This window comes from Alligator mississippiensis, chromosome 14, assembly GCF_030867095.1.
Source record: "Alligator mississippiensis isolate rAllMis1 chromosome 14, rAllMis1, whole genome shotgun sequence".
NCBI classification, from domain to species: Eukaryota; Metazoa; Chordata; order Crocodylia; family Alligatoridae; genus Alligator; species Alligator mississippiensis.
This window is the reverse complement of record NC_081837.1, coordinates 7,120,277-7,145,196: the sequence shown is the minus strand read 5'-3', so window position 1 is coordinate 7,145,196 and position 24,920 is coordinate 7,120,277. Positions and strand designations below refer to the sequence as shown.

The window sequence follows — 24,920 nt, the reverse complement described above, 5'->3', positions numbered from 1 at the left end:
ATTTTTGTCTGTGGCTGAATTTTGCAATGGGCTAACAGGAAGGGACAGGCATCGCGGAGGAAACAATATTGTATCACTGTAATGCGATGTTTGCTTCTTACCAACTTTCGCTTTTTCCTTACTATCCTGCTTATCTGTCTGTTACAACGTGAGGTGCAATACGTCACTTGATTCTCAAGACGGTTAATGTCACATAGCGTTATTCACCTCTGGACTTCTGTTTCTAATACTGCCTAATTTAGTGGGGATGAGACATGGGCCCAAGTGTGTATATCTTGAATAATTTAGACCTAAAGTTCTGAGCCGCTTCTCAGTGACTAAAAGTTGTGGCCGTAGCTGTTAAGTGATTTCCATCTAGTTCTCAAGCCCCTAGCATAGATGAACAGAGGGTTTGTCTGCACTGGATGGGAAGGTATGATCTGCAACACAGGTGAGTATACCTGAGCAGCTTGGATCTAGCTAGTGCATGGAATGACAAAGATAATGATAAAGATCTAACAGCATGGGTACATAAGTACATATCCAGGATCATTGGTAGGCTTGGACAGCCCACACTGAAGTGTGGACCACTACATCTCCACTGTTATTGTTCCCCATGATAGCTCAGCTGGACCTCCCTGTGCTATGGTCGCACCTCTTCTCTAATAGCATGGACACACGCAAACACCAACCCAACATTGGAGTTGCCAACTTTAGTTGTGCTATCCAAGAGCCTGAAGACATGGGGCGTGTCCATTCTACTTCTGGACTATGTCAGGGAGCACCTCGGTCAAACAGGACACGTCTGCTCTGTATGTGCAGCACCCCAGAAAAATGTAATGCACCCACCCTAGAACAGGGGGAGTGCTTGCCTTAAGATCTCTGTTCACGGTGTGTTTAGTAATGCACACCTAGTGTCACATCACAGGCAGCTACATTTTCTTCTGGAGTGTAATGTGTGTAGAGCAGGTGTGCCACACTTCACTGTAACACCCCTACTACACTTTAGAAGGAGAACTTGCTGTTCCATTTTGGTAGTCTGCCCAGGTTGACATGATGTATCTCAGTGGGACAGTAAAGGAAACTTGTGCTGATGAGGCATAAGTTCTGGTTGAGTGAGCAAGCTTTAACTATGGTAAGTTGGGGCATTTACCCTGCTTCAGGGCAATATAAATTAGCTCACGTGGAACTGCATGCTTCTTCAGTTTTAAAATATCTACAACAAACAAGATGTTTAATTTGAGATTAGATTAGATGCCATGTCTTTGGGGACAAAGTTTCTAGCTATAATTGGATTATCTCCTTTTGCCTTATTTTTTTGATTTGTTGCTTCACAGCAAATGTAGTCGCCTATGAGAAAGGAGAAAGAGTGTAGATTTATAGAAAATAGAGTGTCTAGTAAAATAGTTCTTAGAAGAGAGTTTCAAAGACAGAAATGGCAGCCAGGTGTATAATCCCCATTGTTGTCCAGTAGGGGTTAGGTATTTAGCTGACATTTATGTCTTTGAAAATCATCCATGCTATAGAATACAAGGACCTAAGACAAGCAGAGCCTTTCCTTTAAAAGATTAGGGATTCCTTGCCTTAAAAAGTTAATGTTCCTTTTCTATCACTGCTATATGGTCACATTTCTAGGCCATTAAAACTTAGCTGAGCCATAGAGTTCATGGCTGGCATTTGGAGAGAAGAGTCATCGTTTTGATGACTATGTCCTTAGTAACACACAGGAGATGTTTCGAGGTTAAAAAAAAACCAATTTGTTTTGGTAATAGATACTTCAAAAGGGAATTTCCAGGAGTAGCATATAGGAACACCTGCTCATCAACTAAACAGGTGGCTGTCTTGGCTGCCATCTTGGGGCTGGAAGTCCTGCCCTGTCAGATGGTCTTTGACATCACAAATTCCACTCCCTTTTCCCCTTAAATGGCATGTAATGGCACAAACCCCACCCACACCGGTCACATCACCCATTAAATCACATCGACTTCCTTGATCCTTTCCTCTTAGGACCATGGCCTGCAACTGGGAGCACAAAAGAAGTGACTACTTGGGCCCCTGACCTCTTGAGCCCAGCCCCCAGAGCCCTGTAGTTGCTCATGCTCTGGTCTGGATTATCCTGGCCATGTCATTTGTTCCCACATGGATGAAGAGCATTGGGTACTATTTGGAGGGCTGGACTAGCCTGAGGATCCTCTCTGTGGTCCCCAGGGAGGCAGCAGACCTTTGATTTGTCCCTGTAGAGCTGTTATAACGGAATCAAGTCCATTCAATTTTGGAGTGATGCCACCCTGCCAGGTTCTTTGTAGCTTTCTTAGGTATAAGCAAGCCATCCCGTTGTAGGCACCAGGCCTGGATACCTGAGGGCGGTTACCTGTTACAATTTTTCTTGGTTTTCTAGGTTTTTCCTTAGTCATATCTCAACATGTCCTGTTGAGGGTTGGTCACCATACCCTGGTCTCGTTATAATGTTCACAGATGTAAACAAATCACCCTGTTGCAATCAGTACTTCTGACTTCTTGAGGGTGATTGTTCTTAATCACTCCACAGAGTTGATGTTGTTCTCAACCACTCCCTTTACGTTGGTATGTATAAATGTATACAAATACATTAAGAAGAGGTGATGGTACAAGACTCCTCACTAACCTTTTGTTATGTTTCTTAGTACAACAGATCTCCTGGTTTATACAGATCACCGGCTTTGGGAGTGTGAATCCTTGTGTTTTTACACATGGTTTTCTCAGAGGTAGGCGGTGTGTTTTCTTCTAAGGAACCAGGCCCTTCTGTTCTGTCCTGTTGGTCTTCTCATCCTTGGGTATTCTGATCAGCAGGCTGAGCATTTCTGTGGTTTTCTGAAAGCGTTTTAGAGATCTCCAACCTGGTTCCTGCCCTTCTCCAGGAGTGTTGCGTGTGATCACCTAAGAAATATCAAATTTACATCTCAGCTTTGAGAATTCGCTTTCCACAAATGTTTGACTAAGCCTCACATGCTACAGATTTAAAATTTGCTGAACCCCACTCTCTATCTCTACATTCACAGGGGACCAATTTACACACACCTAACCTTCCCAAGAAACACACAAAGTTTCAAAGGTTGATTTAGAAAAAAGTACCTTTTAATATTGGATAAAAACATGAATTATGTGTTTGTTCTGCTTTTCTGTTTTAGAAGAAGGGGTTCTGTTTGAAAACAAAGTTACATGCAGTTGTTATAACTTAGTGTGCTTATATTAACACAGCCACAAATAACCCCTCTAGTTTAAAATAATTTTTTACCTTACTGTAGTAAAATTACATGTGGCTAGATAAGCTCTCTGTAATAAAAATCAAACAACACAGTAAGCATGCCCTCTGTATTAAAAATTAAATAATACAGTAAGTAAAATAGTGTCTGTAAGGTATATATCAAATGGTTTTAAAACACAGTCACCACTAAAAAAATATTTTGGGAAAGACAGTCCCTTTAGTCTTAAAACATGTAGGTGTCTGCTGTTAGAACGTCTGGTCACATATCTACATTTTTTTGCTGGTAGGTTTATCTTTACAACATATCCCCTGGTTCTGGGAAATTCACCACCTGTTCTGCCCCTCCCAAATATGACTGCCCGCTCTGTAGTGTTGCACACAAAACCTCTGGCAATATGTATTTTTAAATCAGTCTTTATTTTCATCAAAAACCTTTACAATACATACTGGTTTATTTTGCTAAACCTTCTCCTAAGAAGGCATTTTATAATTTCTAGAGACAACTAAGTCTCATTGGCTTGATCTTTACAACATGCCCCCATATGAATGTGCTTAGAGATCCAAGGTACTAAAGCAAGTGGTAATCTGTCCAGCTGAAAATAATTGTGCTTTAGTCTTCCTTCTTTACCCCCCAGGACAGAAAAAGTTGTAAAACATATTTTAAACTGTTTTTGCTAAATCCTCCTCTTAAGCAGGGTTTTATAATTTCTAGTGCTAATTAAGCATTCAGTACAGGGTACAAGAGGTTTATCTTCCCCAGGGATCAAACCACAAAGAGCAGCATTAAGATCTTCTGCAAAATACACAGTATTTAGAAGCTCTATATCCTGAGCTAAATGTTTCTCAGTAATTCTCAGAATTCTCTTGGCAAATCTAATTGCCATAACCACATTTAGTATACTTTCCATACGCAGCTCCTCGCAAAGTTCCCGAACGGTTTGTTTTCTATCTTCATCTAACCAGGCAACACAAGCATGACATCCTTGACCCCCACTCATCAAAAACACAACCCATGAACTTTTCAAAAAGCCTCATCCTCAAACAGTGTTTCATTATGTCATAAAAAGAAACATGCATAAGAGACTTCATGAAGATTTTACATTCTTGACATGAAACAGGACCTGTTGATTCAACACCTAATTGTCTTCTAAAATTTTCATCATCATCTAGTCTCTGTTCTCTGCAAAAACAGCTGCTTCTTTCCGGTGTCAGGTTTACGGGTGTACTGGTGGGCAGGCTTTCCTTAGTCACTAAAAAAGCTTCATGTAACTGCAGAGGGGTTCAAATAAAAACCTTAGTTAGCCACTGTTTAATCAATCCTTAGCTATTTCCAACTAGGGGTGCGCAAAGTGGGCCATATTCGGTTTGGATTCGGATTCGGCCTGAAATCAGGGACAGTGATTCGATTCATTGATTTGAATCACTGTCTCTGATTCGATTCAACTGAATCTGAATCTGAAGATTTGATGCTGATTCGGAGAATCAGCGATTCACCCATAGGCACAGCTTTAAATGTTTTTTCTACATACCTTGAGGTACCAGGTATGGCTTGTGAATGCTGCAATGGTGGGGCGGATGGAGCATCTCACAGGAGCATGGGGGGTACTTCTGGTCACTTCCAGGTCTGTAGCTGAGCATGCAGGGCCCCCCCCCATGCCCTCCCAGCTCAGTGATTGGCCATGGAGGGACCCTGGATGCACCCCCAGACCCAGGAGGCACCAGTCGCCGGGGGGGGGGGGGGGGGCCCTGCATGCTCCCCAGCAGACCTGGAAGTGGACTGGAAGTGCTTCTGGTCCACTTCCGGGTCTGCTGCCGAGTGCACTGGGAAGCCCCCTGTGCGTCTATGGGATGCACCCCCGCATCGCAGCATTCACAAGCCACCTGGTACCTTGAGGTACATAGAAATAACATTTAAAGCTGTGTCTATGTCCAAATCGCCAAATCTTTCCAAATCTCTCTGAACCGATTTGGAGAGATTAAAGAGTCTCCTGATTCGATTCAGATTTGGAGATTCAGCCACCGAATCAGGCTGAATCTCCACTGAATTGAATCGGAGACTGAAGTTTTGCACAGCCCTACTTCCTACCTTCCCAGTATGGGATGAACCCCACACCACCATCAAATCTAAGTGCCCCACAACCATGCTTCAAGTCTCTTACCTCTCTGCTCCCCCATCAACCTCTTCTTTCTATGAAGTCTGTGGCACAAGGCCACCCTCTTCTTCCAAATTCTCAACATCTGCTTCAGGGTCTTGGGTCTCCAGCTCACAGATCTGCTCTTGCATGTTCACTTGTGCTTCCAGAACAAGTTCAGGCATCTCAGGGAGTCTTTGGGCTAGGGAGCCATCCTCCTCCTATGCTAACACTTTCTCTGCGGCTGTCTAATAATTCTCGGTGGTGTGGTGAGGATGAGGGGTCTTACAGATGTAGTGTAAGAATCCATATCTGCCCCTGCTTGCCTTAGCATGGTCTCAGACAAACAGAGGGCCCGCAGATAGACCAGGTGGGTTTGCAGCCTAGGCCCCTACCCCTCTACTCGCTCTGGTTGGTTCAGCGCTGTTCTTGGGGAGGTCTGAGGCCTCTGAAACCTCTGTCAATTGGTCTGGGTTGGTGGGCTGGGTTATTAGAGGGGTCACAACCCCCACTACCCAATAGGCCATGTCTGTGCCTGGTGGGCTAGAGTGGTGCTGTGCAGCATGTGGAGTGGGGGGTGGGGTTGAGGGCTGTCGGGCAACTCTGCTGATGTCATGCATCATGTAATGGGGTGGAGAATTCTGGAGCCAACATTGCGGTCTGGGGTCTGATGTCATGACTGTACCATTTGATTTAGGGCAGGTCTTGCAGCATAAGGGGTGGGCTTTGGGGCCTGAATGGGCTGTCCTTCTTTCATTCTCTGGAGCACAAAACTTCTGGTGGAGAACCTGCGAGGGAATGCCCTGAAGTAGATTCTGGTGAGTGGAGGATGGTCATCTCAGGGGCCAGACCCCTCACCATAGAGATAGCTCCCCCGGTGCAGTTGGGAAACAAATATGAGGCCCTGGCTGTATTGGAGGAGTGTGCGGTGGGGGAAAGTGCACTGGAGAGGCCTGCTGCCATCACCGAGCAAGCTGAGGGCTGGCCAGGTAAGTGGAAGAAAAGACGCCACATCATCGTTGTGGGTGACTCCTTGCTGAACGGAACAGAGACCCATCTGTCATCTGGATCCTATGACACGTGAGGTCTGCTGCCTGCCTGGAGCCAGGATCAGGGACATCACAGCAAGAATTCCTAACCTTATCTGGCCCTCCGACAGCTATCCCATGGTTCTCATCCATGTAGGAACAAATGATGTGGCCAGGAGTAGTCCAGACCATACCATGAGTGACTACAGGGCTCTGGGGACCAGGCTTAGGAAGATGGGGGCACAGGTGTTCTTCTTTTCAATCCTCTTGGTCAGCAGGGAAACCAGCATGGATTTGTAGCAGGTAGATCATGCCTGACCAATCCGGTTTCATTTTATGACAGGGTCACAAAATGCTTAGATGCAGGAGTAGAGGTGGATGTTGGTTTCTTGGACTTTAGCAAGGCCTTCAATACGGTAGCTCACCCTATTCTCATAAATAAATTAAGACGGTGTGACATAGATGTTTACATGGTCCAGTGGGTGGCAAATTGGCTTAGTGGTTGCACCCAGAGAGTGGTAGTAGACGAGTTGGCATTGACCTGGAAGGATGTGGGTAGTGGGGTCCCGCAGGGTTCAGTCCTTGGACCTGAATTCTTCAATATCTTCATCAGTGATTTGGATGTAGGTGTCAAGTGTACTATGTCCAAGTTTGCAGATGATACTAAATTGTGGGGTGAAGTGCACACTCCAGAGGGTAGGGGATGATTGCAGACAGGCCTGGACAGTTTAGAAAAGTGGGCAGTACACAATAGGATGCAGTACAACAAGGACAGTGCAGAGTGCAAAAATATCCAGTGCATCTACTGGCTGGGAAATGACCCTTTCAGCAGCACAGAAGCGGAAAGGGATCTCAGAGTCATAGTGGACTCCAAGATGAACATGAGTCGTCAGTGCGACAAAATCTTCAGCAAAGCTAACCGCACTTTATCATGCATCAGCAGATACATGACGAATAGATCCAAGGAGGTGATACTTCCCCTCTATGCAGCATTGGTCAGACCGCAGTTGGAGTACTGCATCCAGTTTCAGGCGCCATACTTCAAGAAGGATATGGATAACCTTGAGAGGGTCCAGAGGAGGGCCACTCATATGGTTAAGGGTTTACAGGACAAGCCCTATGAGGAGAGAATGAGGGACCTGGACCTCTTTAGCCTCTGCAAGAGAAGGCTGAGAGGATCTTGTGGCCTCCTACAAATTCATTAGGGGAACACATCAAGGGATCAGAGATGCTCTGTTCATCAGGGCGCCTCCTGGGATAACAAGGAACAATGATCACAAACTGGCAGAGAGCAGATTTAGGCTAGACATCAAGAAAAGCTTCCCGGTGAGGGAGGCTAAAATTTGGAATGGGCTTCCAAGGGAGGTGGTGCTCTCCCCTACCTTGGGAGTCTTTAAGAGAAGCCTGGATAGGCATCTGGCAGGGGCCATCTGACCCCAGCACTCTTTCCTGCCTATGCAGGGGGTCAGACTCGATGATTTGTTGAGGTCCCTTCCAACCCTAGCATCTATGAATCTATGAGTCACAGACCATGTGATGGCAGTGCCATGTGCCAGGGCCAGGGGTGGGTTTTTTGGTGTCACACATCATGTGACTAGGGGCAGGGGCAGGTTTTAGATGTCATGCAGCATGTGACCAGGGGCAGGGCAGAGTTTCTGATGTCATGCATCATGTGACTGGGATGGGTTGGGGTGTGTGATGTCATGTTCCATATAAGGAGAAAAGGGGGCGTGCTTTGCAACATGAAAGATCATATGACAGGGCGGGACTTACAGTCCCATAATGGTGGCCAAGACAGCCATCTGTCAAACTGATGAGTCGGTGTTCCTATATACTACTTCCAGGCAAACAGAATCAAGAGAAAGGAAATTTAAAACTTTGTATTTAGCATGGATGCTCCTCAAGGATAAATTCAGGGAATATCATACCTTTTCACCAAAGACAAATAATAAATGAGGATGCACACCTGGCAAAGTTATTTGGGCCAAAGAGATTTCTTTTAGAATATGAAATCTTTTATAAAGAGGCAGACAAATTATATAAATTATATAAGAGGGAATCTTGGGACAACTCAGGTACCATTTAAAGAACAAATATCTATGGGTATAATAAGGACTAGCAAATTGCCCGTCAAGAATGATGGTGGGGGGTGGGCAGGGACAGAGGCTCATGTCCCACCCCTCCCCCCCAAACTGCTTCAGGGCCTAGTTTATTGAGACTTGTAGACCCATTCTACCACTCTCCAATTTCCACATTAAAAAAGATTCACTGAAGCAAATATAAATTGAAAACAAGGGTTTGATCCAAATCCCATTAAAAAAAATATCTCCACCCCCTTGCCACATCACAGATTAGTGGCCACGTCTTCAAATCAAAATGAGAAACCAGAAGCAGCAGGGCAGTATATAAATGATTAACTTTACTAGTTAATGCTTGCACCAGTAAAGCATTCACCAAGTGCCAACTGTGCATGAAATTCTTAATTAAGTTTTCCTAAATTAAATACATGTATGAATTCATAAAGACAGACATACAAGGATTACATCACAAAGTAATGTTCACACAAAAAATATCTTCATCAGACAAGGTCACATGGATCTAGGTAGAATAGGGCCAAAGGGAAGCAGGAGTTAGAGCAGAAGGGAGTGGGAAAAGAGGGATACATATGGACAAACTGATCATAATGAAAGAAGAACACTGATGTCCAGAAGAAACACAAACAGACCTGAGATTATAACAGGCGTGACTTGAAAGGCATGATTTTGATAGAGTTTAAGGTCAAGATGGTCCAGCAGATATTTTAGTCTGATCTTCTTTATATCTTTTTAGAACTGCTCATCACTTGGCATTCCCATTGACTCTTCAGGTCAGATCTGTCTTCATGCCTCTAACTTGCAACACGTCTTCTCATTTCTAGGAAAGGACAAAAATAAGCTGAGATTTTTTTCCCCTGAAATTTTGCTCCTTTATTTGTTTATCTTAAGAGTCATTTGCTTTTGCCTCCCCTACTCAGTGGTCTTCTGCAATATAGGAAAATTGCTGACTAATTCCCAGTGAGTCCCTTACAACAAGATTTGTATGAATGTAGAAAAAAATCAAAACTTTGTTGTTGGCTTTTTTCAGTCATAGTTTTTAGCTGGCTTTTTTCAGTCGTGGTTTATGCAGTGTGTTTAAGGCTTAGAAACACGACTGTTTCTAAAGGAAGAAGCCAATAAAATGTATTAGATGGACAGTCCAGGTTATTCTACACTGTTCTGCTAGGGACACCATTAAAAATACAGATCTAGACCACATTCCCCTTGCTAGGGAATGGGTTCCTCTTATTCTAAGCCTTGTTAATACAATCTTTTCTGCTTATAATGCAGCTCCCTTATCAAGACATCGATATCTCAGACCTTCCTGCCTGTCACTTCCATGAGAGCATTCAGATTTATGTAAACATGCCAATGAAAAGTTATTGCAACTATTTTAAGCATGTCATTTCAATGCCTTTATCAACAGCCATAAAGATGAGATGGAGTGCACTGGAAGCAAATTTGCGGATGACATCAAGCTGGGGGAGTAGTAGATATGCTGGAGGGTAGAACTAGGATTCAGAGAGACCTGGACAAATTGGAGAACTGGATGAAAAGAAATCTCATGAGGTTCAATAAGGAAAAGTTCAGGGTTTTGCATTTAGGATGGAACAATCCTATACACTGGTACAAGCTGGGGACTGACTGGCCAAGCAGCAGCTCTTCAGAAAAGGATCTGAGGGTTACAGTGGACAATAAGCTGAACATGAGCAAACAGTATGCCCTTGTTGCAAAGAAGGCTAATGGCATACTGGGCTGCACTGGTAGGAGCACTGCCAGCAGATCAAGGGAAGTGATTCTTCCCCTCTATCCAGCACTGGTGAAGCCACATCTGGAGTAGGGTCCAGTTTGGGGCCCCCCACTACAGAAAGGATCTGGACAAATTGGGGAGAGTCCAGTGGAGGGCAACAAAAATGATTAGGGGACTGGGGCACATGGCTTATGAGAAGAGGCTGAGGGAGCTGGGCTTATTTAACTTGGAGAAGAGAAGACTGAGAGGGGATTTAACAGCAGCCTTCAGCTATCGGAAGGGCGGTTCCAAAGAGGATGGAGCTGGACTGTTCTCAATGGTTGTAGATACAGAACAAAGAGCAACGGTCTCAAGTTACATCAAGAGAAGTTTAGGTTAGATATTAGGAAAAAACTTTCTCAGGAGGAGGGTAAAAAAGCACTGGACTAGGTTATCCAGAGAAGTTGTGGAGTTTCCATCTTTGGAGGTTTTTAAGATGTGGGTAGATAAAGCTTTGGCTGGGATGATCTAGCTGGGGATGGTTCTGCTTTGAGCATGAGGTTGGACTGGATGGCTTCCTGAGGTCTCTTCCAACCCTATATTTCTGTGATTCTATGAGTTCAATTAAATCAACATTTCATTTTGACTGTATTATTCAGATATCTATTTGAATAGAATACATACAAGTAAAAACATTTAGATTGTTTTGGACTGTGTTATAACATGTTGTTATATAAGTCTGACATGAGCCTGAGTCACTTATGGAGAGCACCATAACACTCTCATCTGTCTTCAGCAACATGAGTCATTTTACACCACTCCTACACAGAAGGGATGTAAGGACTGCCTTCACAGCACCCTTAAAATCATGCTGGTACTTTAAGAGAAAGTCAAGAAATCATCAAGTATCACTTGATATAGAAGACAGACAATGTTATTTGGGTAAAAGTGATATCTTTTATTTAACAAACTGAGTAGCTGGAAAAATTGTTCTTTGCAAGATACTGGGCACAGGTATAGGGAGAGTCTGCTGGTCTCTCTAGGATCCAAATAGAAGTTTAAGCCAGTATGCAAAATGCAGGTCTGTGAAAATGCAAGGCAGGGAACATCAGAGGGGATAGGAGTTAATAAGTGTAAGAGAGGTTATCTGGGATTATCAGGTAGCAGGCAGGCTATAGTATGTCATAAATCCAATATCTATATTTAGTCCATAATTTTCTGAGAGATTTATGAAGTGAAGTTTGTAGGTTCTGCTATGAAAGGTGCTGTGTAAATTCCCTTTGAGGATTAGAACTGAGAGACTGGAGAGAGAGTAGTCATCTTGTGAGAAATGTGCACCGACTGGTAATTGGGTATTCTTGTCTTTTATAGATTTTTGGTGTCCATTCATTCTGGTATGCAGTTGTTGTTTGGTTTCTGCTACATAGTTTCCATCTGGGCATTCAGTGCACTGGATGAGATATAAAACATTTCTGGAGGTGCAGATGTAAGATCCAGGAATGGTGATTGTAGCAGGTTCGAGCCACAGGGGCAGTTGTGATGCCCCTGGTGACTGTACGGCTCTGTCTCTAAAATTGCCCTCCCTTAATTGCTTGCCCACCACACCTTGTTGCTATTGAGGTTAATTAAAGGAGGCTGCCTGTGGGCCTTAGAGACAGCCTGAGTCCAATCAAGTCTTCAGTGGTCCCTCCTGGACCCCACTAATCTCAATCAGCCTTTGTGCTAAATAGGCCCTCTTGGCTTGGCAGTGCCCCTGCAGGATACCTGTAGCCTGAAGAGCAAATTGTGTGGCTCCATTCCTCCCCTGCACCACAACCCAAGCCTCACAGGTGTTATCGCTTCAGCTCTTTGCTTCCCTTAGCCCTCTCGGGACTCTCAGACCATCTGGGTCCTTCTCTGCTCTCTATCTCTGGGTCCTCAAAACCTTAGTTCCTCATGCAGTCCCTCTCTGGGCTGGGGAACCCTTTGTGCCCCACTCAGTCCCTTCTTTGGTCTGGTGGGCTCTGTTCCCTCTTTCAGATCCTCCTTTGGGCTGGAGATCTCTGTGACCTGCTCCACTTCCTTTTCTGGGTGGGGGTGCTCTATTCCTTTGCCCTCTGCCTCCGCTCATCCCTTTCTCTGGGCTGACTGGCTCTGTTCCCTCTTTCAAATTCTCCTTTGGACTGGGGAACTCTTTGTGACCCTGACTGGCTCAGGCACTGGGCTTATCTGGCCCCAGCCTGGTCGTCTTCCGGTCAAGTGAGCCTGCAGTCAGCCCCCGAACCACCTGGAAGCTGCTTCTTGGGCAGCATCTCCTCTTAAAGTGGCAAGTGCACCACAGTGCCCTGCTACAGTGATGGTTCTGCTGTGGGCCTTAGTTATTGTGCGGGTGGTGGAGATGTCCTGGATCTTACACCTGCACCTCCAGAAATGTTTTATATCTCATCCAGTGGACTGAATGCCTGGATAAAACTACATAAGAGAAACCAAACAACAACTGCATACCTGAATGAATGCACACCAAAAATCTATAAAAAGACAAAAATACCCAATTACCACTGGGTGCACATTTCTCACAAGATAACTACTCTCTCTCCAATCTTTCCTCAAAGGGAATTTAGAAGGCATCTTTCATAGATGAACCTACAAATTTTACTGTATAAATCTACTAGATACAAAAAACCATGGACTAAATATAGACATGGATTTACGGCGCATTATAACCTGCCTGCCATCTGATAACCCCAAGTAACATCTCTATACCTTCCCTGCTTTATTTTATTGCCTGAGGGCATTCCCCTCTTCTGTTGTTTCCTCCTCCTCTTCCTCCCACTGACCTGTCTCATACCTATTAACTCCTATCCCCTCTGATGTTCCCTGCCTTGCATTTGCATTTTCAAAGACCTGCATTTTGCATGCTGGCTTAAGCTTCTATTTGGACCCTAGAGAGAAGACCAGCAGACTCTCCCTATGCCTGAAGGAGGGTGAGTGTGACCAAAAGCTTGCAAAGAACAATTTTTCCAACTATTCAGTTTGTTTAATAAAAGAGACTTCATTTACTCAAATTACTTTATCTGCCTATGTCCTTAGACAAACATGGCTACAACCAACACCCTAGATACAGAAAAGCACTCATTGTAGAGGTTCTTGGATACCACAGTGTGTTCTTATCTAAAATTGTGTTTGCTCTTCTAGAACCATTCTAAATGTCTGGTGGGAGAACTGAGGAGCAAAAATTACTTCTTTTCCAAGAAAAGTTCCAATACTTCCATTAACTTTGTCAGATGGAGATAAATAGTAGCCTTAGAGGGCTAGGGTTTCTAGGCATTGTCCCAATATGATGTGGCACCCAAATGTTGTATGAAACATCACACCACTGTTATTACTAACTTCTTAACTTACTGTGGAGTATAGGGACACTGTTGATGGCTCCAAGTCCTGCAGTGCTGGGCACTGTGCATACACAGAGCATTGACATGGTACCTGTTCCAAAGAGTTTAAGTCTGATAATGTGGCAGTTAATTTCCAAATGGACGATGTTATGTCTTCTCTTCAGTTATTGAACAAAACACTTAAAAACATGATGAAAATGCCTGTCAAGTACAGGTAGCTGAACAAAGATGTTCCCCAAAAGAAATAGGAAATAGATGGGTGTTGTTAAAAGAGGAAGCTATGACATTTGTGCCACCAAGTGGTCAATTCCCCAAAGATGTAATGAGCAGTTCTGAAAAATGCAAAAGTCCAAATCATTGACTCATATGGTTTTTTATGATACTACTTCCCCTTGAATGATTATATTCTTCCTTAGGGCACCACAAAGTGACAACACATTAGCTTGTTAGGCAGCAGTGTTGCTACTGGCTTTCATTCTGAGCAGTATTCTAGTTTCCTTGAGCCCACATCTCTGTTTGTGTCCTTCCTTTGTCTTATATTAATGTTCATCTACAGTGTGGTCACTGATGAGGCTAGCTTGATATGGCTACACTACACAGCAGTCATAGGAGTGATTAGATATTCAACATATCCTTAGTATGAAAGCTCTTTGGGCAGGGACCACCTTTTTGCCCTGTGTTTGTACATTGCCAAGGACAGTGTGCAGCTTTGGTCATTGACTGGGGCTTCTAGACACTACCACTGGCTCGTCGACAGAAGATGTTTAATGCGCAGTAACCTAATAACACATGCCAGACAAAAAATGTGCTAATACACTACTGCACAGTAGTATTAGGCTACTGTGCAGTAAGCATCACTAAAAAACCATGTGCTGGTGCTACTGCACAGTAACTATAGTTACTGCACATTTAATTAGTACTTCATTAAGCAAGTACTAAACTAAATGCGCTGTAACTACCGCTCATTAACGAACGTGGAGACACTCCTAGTACAAATAAATTTACTACCAGCACTACTCCTTTGGGTACAGCCAGTTAGGACACTGGTACAATAAGATCCAAATTCTGTTATAGCCAGGAGCTGCATTTGTGAAACTGAAATGTGTAAAGAAGAAAACACTCATTCTGTACATGTGAAGGGCATATACAACACGGGTAGCCACAGGATGAGCACATAAATTATGGCTGAGTCTTCCAAAGTGACTAGAGTTTTTAAGTACCTCAATCTGAGATATTTTAAAGACACCTAATGCTTAGAGGGCAGGTGTTCATCACTTTCTGAAAATCAGGTACCTTTAAGGTAGCCCAAGAAACTGAGGCACTCCAATTCACTCAACACGCTGGAAAACATTGTCTTGTAAAACTAAAAATGTTTGATTTGCTGTTGTGAAATTGCTGCTAAATGAATTCTCGTGACCAGCAGCTTTGCCTCTGGGCTGAAATTCTACATTTCACTTAAGACAAAGTCACCAGCCCTGGGAGAAAAAAAGTTGCACAACTGGGTTATTTTAGCGTTTTTTACTTATTTACCAATTGTTTGCAATGGCACTGATACAGAATGTGATAATCGTACAAATAATTTAATGTTGTTTTGAATGAAGTAGGGTAAAATCTTGCTGGGTAAGCCAGGGACAAACCAAATTTAACTAAAAACTGCAATACGCTCTGAAAGGTACTGAATGAAACAAACTCAAAAGGGAAGGGGCTCACTCCTGAGAGAGTTTTGTAAAGGGTTTCCCTTAGACTCAAGAGCAAGAGTATCCTCACTGATCTTCCCTGCTGACATACTGTTTATTCTGTGTTAACAACCTCTCTCCCCCCGCTTATATAGCATGCTTTCAGACACAAGCAGCTAAGCGTCATAGCTAAGTCCCTTCCAACCATTAGAGAGGCAGGAGTTATAGAGGATCTAGTGTGTGGGATTAACAGCCTTGAGAGAGAAACTATAGAAGTAGTCTTGCTCTAGAAGGTTTATGATGAGCAATGTTATTTTACAATCCTTTATAGTGAACCCAAGCCCAGGAAAGGGATGAGATCTGGGTTCACACAATGAATGTGTGACTTTTCACAGGGAGTCTGTTTCAGAGCAGATTGGCCTGTGTATTGCACAGGAATTCAGGATACTTGGTACTCTTAATGGACCCGTCTGTGGATTAAGCACCTGCTCAAGTTCCACGTTCCAAACTCAATGGGCATTTTGCCATGGTGTTACTGGGTAACGAATGGGGTCCCATTAGAGAAATCTGGACTGACTTAAGAATTGTTAACAAAACGTTTAAGGGCAAGCCCTTCACCCAGATCGTCAAACAATATCAACAGTTCACGTTTACAGTCAGAGTATGGGAGAGATGCTCCCCTTCTCATCAATCCAAATCTGACCTCTCACTTCCAATCCCCACACAGCCAATTCCCCCTTTTGTAATTTCTTTTCTGCCTGTTTGCCAATGTGCTTCTTGCAGCATCCATCATCAGACTTGCTGGAATCCAGCCAGCCTAGCAGCACTTTGATATAAAGCAAGAGTTACTCCAGGGATAAAACAGATTTCGGCACTCTCCAGGCACGGGAAAACAAGAAGAGTGGGTAAAGGTAGCTACTCGCTGCTCAGAAAATGCTGGGTAAGATCTTAATTCTTTAGGAATGCTGCATTCTGCTTTGCAACCCAAGACCCTTAAAATTCCCCATGTCTTGGAGTCATATTTGAGAGGAAATTAATTTTATGCCACAGAATTTGCCCTGCAGGGAGGAAAATCTGCTGCATGGCAGATGGCATTTTAAGCCATGAGGAAATAGCAAAATCCATTAGGGACTTGAGTCAGTAATTTCAACACCCAAAACTTTCCTAAATTCTCAGACACAGCCCCATGATGCATGCAAGTTTTACTTTCAAATGTAACCAGTTATAATCCTGCTTATATGAAGAAGAACCAAGGTAGAATGGTGCAAAATTGCTCAGCCCCAGACAAAAGGGTTCTGATGGGCATCCTACCATTCATCCTGCAGCTTTAGTTGTTCTAATTTATTTGTAAAAGTTTGAGAAATGGTCCAGGCAAGCACGTGCCAGTCAGCATGGGTTCATCCGTGAAAGATGCTTTGTGAATTCCCTTTGAGGAAAGATTGGAGAGAGAGTGGGAAGGGGAGGAGGAAACAATAGAAGAGGGGAATGTTGATAGGCAATAAAATGCAGCTGGGAAGTTATAGAGATGTTACTTGGGGTCACTGGAAGGCAGGCAGGTTATAATGTGCCATAAATCCAATGTCTATATTTAGTCCATGATTTTTTGTATCCAGTAGATTTATAAAGTAAAGTCTGTAGGTTCATCTATGAAAGATGCCTTCTAAATTCCCTTTGAGGAAAGATTGGAGACAGTAGTTATCTTGTGAGAAATGTGCACCCACCAGTAATTGGATATTTTTTATGAACCAGTTCCTACCATGGATGACTCATCGTTTGGATGTGGAAATTGGTTACCCATATCACATAGCACTGTCACTCCTTGCTGCCACTTCCTGACTGGTAGAAACATTTTAAACAAGAGCATATCAAAGGAGAAATGGTGGGTTCCTCTATTCCTTTGGGAAGACAGGCATTGTGTGAAGGAGGGCCAGCTCCCAAGCACCTCTTCCCTGATGTTCTTGAACAGCCAATTCAATAAGTGTAAACACAGTTCTCTCAAATAGATAGGTCAGGGCTGTCCAACTTCTCATTGTGTGGGCAACATGCCCCCCAGGCTGTATGCCAGGTGGGCTGCATGCCATGGCATGTTGCCACATGGACACTCTCTGTCAGGCAGGCACCTGCCACACACTTTGCTGTAGGTGCCTCCTTTCCACTGTGCAAGTGCTCCTGCCACCCCCCAACTGCACTGTGTGGCCCCCATCACACTGCATGCCCTCCATCATTTGCACTGCAGAGTCCCTGGGTCCTTCATCTCCCACAGCAGGAAACTCCCTTGGCTGCTCTGCCTTCTCCCACCTTGCCCAAGTGAGGTGAGGGGGGATGAGGCAAAATGTGGAAGCTGAAGTGGGAAGGGAGAGACCAAAGGCTCTGGCAACAGCAACTGGAGTGGTGGGGAAAGTGATGTCTGGACTGGGAATCTGTGGACCTCAGCTTAACTCTTTGGAGGTCCACAGGCCACCAGTTGGACAGCCCTGATAGGTAATCATATTAAACGCATTCCTGCATACTCAACATTTTAGATTCAATTCTGGTTACATTTGATGGAGAAACCACAGCTAAATCAGGAAGTGCACTTTGTACATGCAAGTCATTTTCCATTTCGTGTACAACCATGCTTCATCGTGATACTAAAGCATCATTAGCGATGTATTATAGATGCAGAGTGATGAGAAATTACTTTCCCCATGTTTCCCAGTAAGCCAGTGTCATATCACAATCGAGTATGGTCAAGTCTCTTAATCTACTGTTTCATTCAATGGACCATGGGTAACACTCAAACTTTTCAGAGTAATCGAGTAACACTTGAGAAACTAGAGGCAATTTAAGCTAAAAGAAGGACAATGGGTAGAGGAAAACAAATTTAAAAAACACTGCTATGGAAAAATTCTGTTGAAATTCAGCAGGAGATAAGACCCTAATTCAGCAAAAACCTGAAGTACACATTTCATTTTAAGCATACCATCTTGGAATTAATGCTATATTTAAACTTACGCATGTACCTCAAATGCTTTGCTCGATTAGTGCCTAAACCAATAAGTTCCTATAAAAATTAAAAAGTTTCTATAGGAATTATTGCTAAAAGCTATAGAGAATGATTTCCTTTCTCTAGCATTGTAAGCTTATCCCACAGTATCTTATAGAAAACTCTGTATCCCTGGTTTAAAGATTCTTTGGGAACCCTAAGTCTATAAAGGCTTTTCCTGTAAAACGTTTGACTTAAGGAAGAAACTAAAAATAACACTGCAGCCACTTCTGATATGGTATAATTTCCTGATTACCAAAGCATGTACTGAAATCTTAGGCAGAGCAATCATGATAGTCTAGAGTGTATCTGTATACGTTTTTTCTATGATGAAACATCAGGAACTGCTGTCTAACTGTGCTGCAGTCATGCAGGATTAAGTAATATTTTAGTCGTCAGCCACACTCCTTTTCAGGTTCAGGGATTTCCCTGTCCTGAGTTACCCATGTGTACGATCAACCCTCTGTTTTGCATACCTAATGCCAGCAGAGTATAAAAGGCATTCACGATCCAACAGGGACACAGTACCACTGAGGTTACAGGCAAGAAACTTTGGCAGAGAAGGCTACAGACTTGGAAAAACTTCTCGTGAAAGCAAGGTAAGGCAACTCTGTGTTTGACTGAGCAGCCAGCCAAGCAGTTAACAGTTTTATTCCACTTCCTAATTTTTTGCTTTTCCAAACTGTCTCTCTGCCTCACAAACTTTAGCTTCTTTGCTATAGTCCTTAAAGTTTCCTTTAAGTAAAAACAATATAATGAATGTTCCTGAATTGCTTTCAAGGACCTAGAGAAACAAGGGGTTTCTTATTTTTATCATCAACACACAGAAAATAAAGATGAAAAAATTATGCACTTCACCAACTCAGCATGCTTCACCATGATTACAGTTCCAAAGCTTTTCAGTACCAATTGCTGCTCATAGGTCTCATATTTGAAAATCTGGGGTTGCTATATACAATTCTGAGAGTGCTTCACAGCAGTTTACAACATTAGAAAAGATCATTCTTTTACATTTAGATTTATTTATAAGACCAGATTTTAAAGAATGAAGGGGTGTCTTCATTTTTTTTCTATTGTATTGTAATGTGCTAGATATGTTTCTAGTGTAGTAACTATTATTATACATAATCACTTTTCGCCTCTTTTACTTTTATTAAGGGCTTTTAACATCTTTATACTAAATAGCAATTTCTTTAGATGTAGTTGCATTCATTTCAATGAATACATTTTGGGTACAGGTTGTTCTTACAATGGGGGCTTCTAGGTGCAACAGCAATACAAATAATCAACATATGTTAGAAAAAATGAAAAGCAAATGTCCTGTCTTTCCTGATCTTCAGACTTCTTGACTACAAGTCGGTCTTTGGTTGGTTTTCCAAAGAAGTTTTAAATAACAAACTAGTTTCAGTGTTACCCATCAAGCATCTCTTTTTTCCCATGGAAGAAAACTTTGCTTTGGGACCAGAAGTTAGCAGAAAATCTGGAGTCCAAAAGAATGATAAGACAATTTGTGATAATTAATAGGGCACCAGATTAACTTCTGACTGATAGTGCTACCTGGGTTAGGGATATGTTCTGTTCTGTTGTATACACAGTGTAGAGCACACAAGTTGCTTCTGCGCCTGCAGTTTTCAAACAGAAGCTGAAACCTGTAAACATCAAGTTCTCAGGTGCTGCAAAATGGCTTTAGTTCCCTGGAGAAGAATTTCTCTGTGAGGGGAATCTTTACTGTGTGAATGACCCAGGCTTTCACATTTTAGATCAGTCTCCTACAAAATTAGAGATTTAAATAAACAGAGGAGTGTATTTTTTTACACTTAAAAGTTCTGAAAAACCAGATATGCTAAATTGAAAACAGGAATGTATTTTTGTGACACTGATGAACTATGCTTTGTATTTCATTGACCCTGAACACATCTGAAAGACATTTAAGTGTGTCTGGGGTACAGGTAGCATGTGCTTTCTCATTTTTAATCAGAGGATGTTAACTCTAGTAAGTCTGTTAAGTCCGTTGAGCTTCCCCATCCTGCCCAGAGAGGGTGTTGCCTCTTTTATCACTAAATACATCATTTTGTTTCCTTCCTTAGGGAAGCCTCCTCCTCATCACCTAAATCACAGTATCAGGGTTGAGAAGTAGCAGCATAACTTAAAGTACACAAAATGCTGTGCCCTTGGCAATTTGCATTCAAGAATCAAGCCAGTAAGAACCGGTCCTTTGAAGAGAAAGATGTAAATAATAATGTGGAAAAAGCAGCCATGAAAGATCACAGGTAAGATTTCTCTCTACTCTACCTGTTCCTTCCTGATTTAACTGTGTAAAGTGGTTTGGACTACTGCTTGTATAGAAGTCCATACCATGCACTTCTTAAATATCCCTTATGTCAAAGGATGCCATTCATTTTAGTCCCTATGTTCCATGTAAATGTGATGTCTTCTTCCCACCCCAACACTCAATCCTTCCATTTTATTACTGAAAGTAATAGGCATCAGACATAGAATCATGAACCTGACTCCAGCGGGGGGGCTGCTCAGCAGTCAGAGCACAAGACAGATTCTGGCCCTAAGATGAAAAGGATCTAAAGTTCATCGTTGTCATCCCCATGCCAGCACTTCTGTCTGAGATCTTTTCAGTTAAGTTTCATCTTCTCAAACCTGGCATCCAAATTAAAAGGAAGAAAAGAGTTCAGAAGTCAGACCCCATGCAGGAAACAAAGGCAATAAACATAAAAGAAAGCAAGCCATTTGCTTAATGAACTGTGAGACTGAATTTGTTTGAAAAGTTCACAGAATTCTTTCCTGACTTTGTCTAATTTTTGTAAGTACCAGTAGTTTATTAACAGGCCATAGTTGTAGCTTCTCGACATATTTCCTCTGGTTTAGCTTATCCCAGTGAGTCTCAGCCTGTTGCATCCCCAGTTTCTCTGAGACCCTCGACCCTTTTAACAGTATGGGAAAGGCAGCTACAGCCCTGCTACCTGTTTCTGTTCCCCCAGGTTGAGAAGTGCTGGCTTACTGGGTTGGTATTATTTTCAGATGTCATGCTAAGCATTTCTCTCCTTACATTTCAAGTTCATTGCAGTGGCTTAAAAATAAAGGTTGTTGTATTAAATCAAATTCTTTTTATTCCTTTTAAAGCTTAATGAAAGAAGATGCCGATAACCTGAGCAAGAAACAGAATGAGATACCGTATGTCAAAACTGCAGCCGAGGTTAGTGAGAGGAGACACTTCTGTTTCTGACTTCAGTACTGGATCCAAAGGATTTGTAGGGGTTGTGCTTGCTGGTCAGAGCTTCTGATGTGCTAATTGTGTGACACATAGCTGTCTAGTCATTAGGGCAAGGCACGAGGTATGATTTGAGCTCCTTGCATGAAATGCATTTTAAATGCAAGTGATCTCTGCTGAGGATTTTTTAATGACCTAAGAGGAAGAGGTGTCCAGCTCTTATTCTTTTGGCATACCATTTCCATAGTCCTTTGAGCTCCTTTGAAAATCACAGCCTTTATTAACAAGCAAGAGATGTATCTTATCTCTAAACCCATTTTGTTCATCACTTCATTTGGACCACCACGCTCACCTTGAGAAATACCCTTAAAATTAATAGAATGCCTTGCCACTGCTTTTATTCTAGTAAGCTACTGCTTCACTAGAATAAAAGTATCAAAAACCTAGCTCCTTGGTTTATTGAAGACCAAATGGTTTACAGTAGCTGACCATTGCATCACATAAGTAGTTTCATACTTGGATGAGTAAGCACTCTTTGAGGTGAATAAGGGGCTCCATGGTCTCTCACTTAAATTCTCATGGGCTTCTGAGCAGTCAGAATGGGCCAACAGAAATCCCCAAGGGATAAATTGAGGGAAATACCTGATGTTTTGTAAAAAAGCCAATGACCCTTTTTATTTTTGTTTTCCACCTGCTCAGAAACCTCCACAAAATGGCATCAAGCCAGCAAACCAAAATCCGAGGTGCCCAAGATATGTAAAAATAAAAAACATGGAAAATGGCAGCATCCTTCAAGATACATTGCACCTTCAGGCAAAGGAGGTAAGAAGATGAAACTTTAGTGGGTCACTTTCCTTGGCTTAGAAAAGCATTTGGTACAATTTGTATTTTACATTTCCCTGTCCTTTTAGGTTATGAACTGCAGGACCAAGGCTTGCCAAGGGGCACTGATGACCCCAAAAGGTTTTATGAGAGGCCCTAGGGACAAGCCAGTGCCACCAGAGGAACTTCTACCTCAGGCGATAGAATTTGTCAATCAGTACTACGGCTCGTTCAAAGAGTAAGGCAATTTGCACTTAATTCTTGTTATTATTGTCTGGTCTGTCTTTCAGATCTAAGCGTCTCCTTCTATCCTTTTCATTACAGTCACCGGCAAACCACCCCATGGCATACCAGACAGTTTAAGAAATAGAAAAGAACTGTTAGTGGTGGGTGGGTTAGTGCCTACTATCACCTGTTGGCTTCTCAGTTCCACCCTCTTGGTGAATACAGAATTGGAATCTGTTAAATTTTGTATTGTATGGCCTTAGTGGTTTATAGGGAATAATGGTTTGCTCCTGCAAGATACAAAGCAACTTGTGTTAAAGTCAATGAGGGCTGAAGGTTGCTTAGTATGAGTACCACCTTACAGGGTAAAGTACTAGGTTACCTCATTAGTTCTGATGATGGCTCAGATAATCTTGAATTTTAAATTGACTTTTATGATATGAGTATGCTGATCATTTTATAGCAGCTTCCTTTCCTCCCTTGTGAGGTTGCCCATAAGGCAGTTTTAGCACATCAGATCAGTGCTTCTTCCTCTCTGGTCATCAGGAGATTCTGGCATTCACCAACCAAGTTAAAATTGCTTCATATCATGGTCAGAGGCAGACACTTTCAGGCAACACTTTGCACTGTTGGTTCCTCCTAATTTTTGTAAATCAGTTTCCTCATAGAGGGAGTTTCCTGATTGAGTCATTGAATATCGGTTTGATTCTGTTCTTGGGTTTGAGCCAGGTACTGCAAGTCCTGAGCTCTACTTCACACCCAGGAGCAGTCCCAGTAGTTAATGGAACTACTCCTGTGAGTAAAGTGCAGTGTGTACATGCATGCGTGCAAAGTCTGGATGTTTGTAAACTAACAATGCAGTGAAAAGTATTTCTACTGATGATTCACATTCCCATGCCAGCAACACAAATGCACAAAAGCAGCACAGGTGTAATTTTAATGGGAATTACATCCACTGCAAATGGCTGAATTGGATCCAGTGGGCCAGACTGTCCCTTCACTTGCACTGCTCTAAACGAAGGGTAATTGCTCACTTCAGAGATGCTGCAATGAGGCTCCAGCCCTAGCAGTTCAAGGCCTGTGTTTTCAAAGTTCAAGACCATTCTTTCAAGTGCTTGGGGCCCAGGGTTTCAGAACCACTCAGTGCCATGCTGTTTGTGTTATGGCACTTAATGACAGATTTTCAGATAGACTCAGTACAACTACTGGTTTTATAAAGGTGGTTCATTTCTAGGTGCTGAGTTCTTCTAAAAATCCTACCTTAAGATACTGGGAGCTTTCATTTTCTGCAGCATTAAATACCCCAAATCTGTGTAATATCTGCTTGGAGGTGACCTCACTCCTTGGCTATTTGAGCGCACTGTCTTTTGTGCTGCCCTTGATCTTTCATCCTGGTGCAGCCTATTTTCATTCTGTTTATCAGCCAGCAGAACAACTTCTGTCTGTGCCATGATAAGTATTTCCTAATATTTTGTCTTCATTCTTTCTGCTATCAGTGTAATGATTTTTTGAAGGCTGTTCTTTCCTCTTTGGTGTAGAGTTTCTACTGACTTTGCTTAGGAGAAATACATTTCTGGTAAAACAACAGAAATGAGAGAGAAAGCAATCAACTACTAGAGTCTAATAATTAGACCACTTCCCCTCACCCTTCTGCCATTGTAGATGTGTTTTCCCTACTGCAGACCTTCCAGTACTTTGATGAGAGTTAAACTAGAAACCTGGATAATCTAAATCTGCATTGAGAAATTAATGTGGAAAGCTGGACAAAAGAGCAGTCTAAGAGTGTGATTAGTGCATGACATGCCTGGAAGTGGAAGCCAACTGATTGGGGGATGGCAGAGCATCAAGATTAAACATTATAGCTTCTCGTTAGCCTTGCATTTTGCTCCAGTTTGGGTCAAGTCAGTGGTTCTCAGCATTTTTAGACTCGAGGCACCACTCCAGAATTTTGTGAATCAAGCACCACCCCACTTCCAAAATGAATTAATTTATTATAGAGCTTACCTTCTCGATGAGGGGCTGGGAAGGAGACGGAGCAGCTGGCAGGGAAGAGCCTGCGCTGCAGTGAGTGCAGGGAGAAGGAGTGGCTGGAAGGGCAGAAACGAGACTTATCTTCTCTCTGGAGCCTGCACTGTCTCATTTATCTCCTCTATCCCAGCGGCACCCTTCAAAGGCTGTCATGGCACCCTGGTTGAGAATCACTGGGTTAAGTAGCCCAGAATTCATATTCCAAGGATGGCTCATGAATCTGAGGCTCAGGAACTCTTGTATAGCATCACAATTGTTTTTGTAGATTAATTTCGCTTTCAGATGTTGAACGATGAGGTCAGCCCACCTGCAGACCTAAAATTCTCTCTGCACCCACACTTGCTGAATCACTACTTGACTCAG

The 24,920-nt window shown here is 42.8% G+C and overlaps 1 protein-coding gene and 1 long non-coding RNA gene across 3 annotated transcripts in view; one reads left to right on the top strand and one right to left on the bottom strand.

Annotated features, from left to right (window-relative positions):
• LOC109284588 (uncharacterized) overlaps positions 1-24,870 on the bottom strand; it is a 35,731-nt gene extending 10,861 nt beyond the window's left edge. Inside the window, exons 1-3 of one of the 2 annotated variants that reach the window (XR_009456689.1) lie at positions 24,534-24,870; positions 9,109-9,296; positions 2,624-2,895 (exon numbers count right to left, since the gene is read on the bottom strand). This is a non-coding gene — a long non-coding RNA (uncharacterized LOC109284588). The remainder of the gene's footprint in view (positions 1-2,623; positions 2,896-9,108; positions 9,297-24,533) is intronic. The other variant, XR_002092105.2, reaches the window with a different exon arrangement.
• The window catches only part of NOS2 (nitric oxide synthase 2), a 77,666-nt gene that overhangs the window by 37,503 nt on the left and 15,243 nt on the right, over positions 1-24,920 (top strand). The window contains exons 4-8 of the mRNA XM_019493421.2: positions 16,018-18,858; positions 20,347-20,529; positions 21,395-21,467; positions 22,182-22,304; positions 22,394-22,542. Coding sequence (XP_019348966.1) covers positions 20,420-20,529; positions 21,395-21,467; positions 22,182-22,304; positions 22,394-22,542 — 455 coding nt within the window. The 5' untranslated portion in view covers positions 16,018-18,858; positions 20,347-20,419. The remainder of the gene's footprint in view (positions 1-16,017; positions 18,859-20,346; positions 20,530-21,394; positions 21,468-22,181; positions 22,305-22,393; positions 22,543-24,920) is intronic.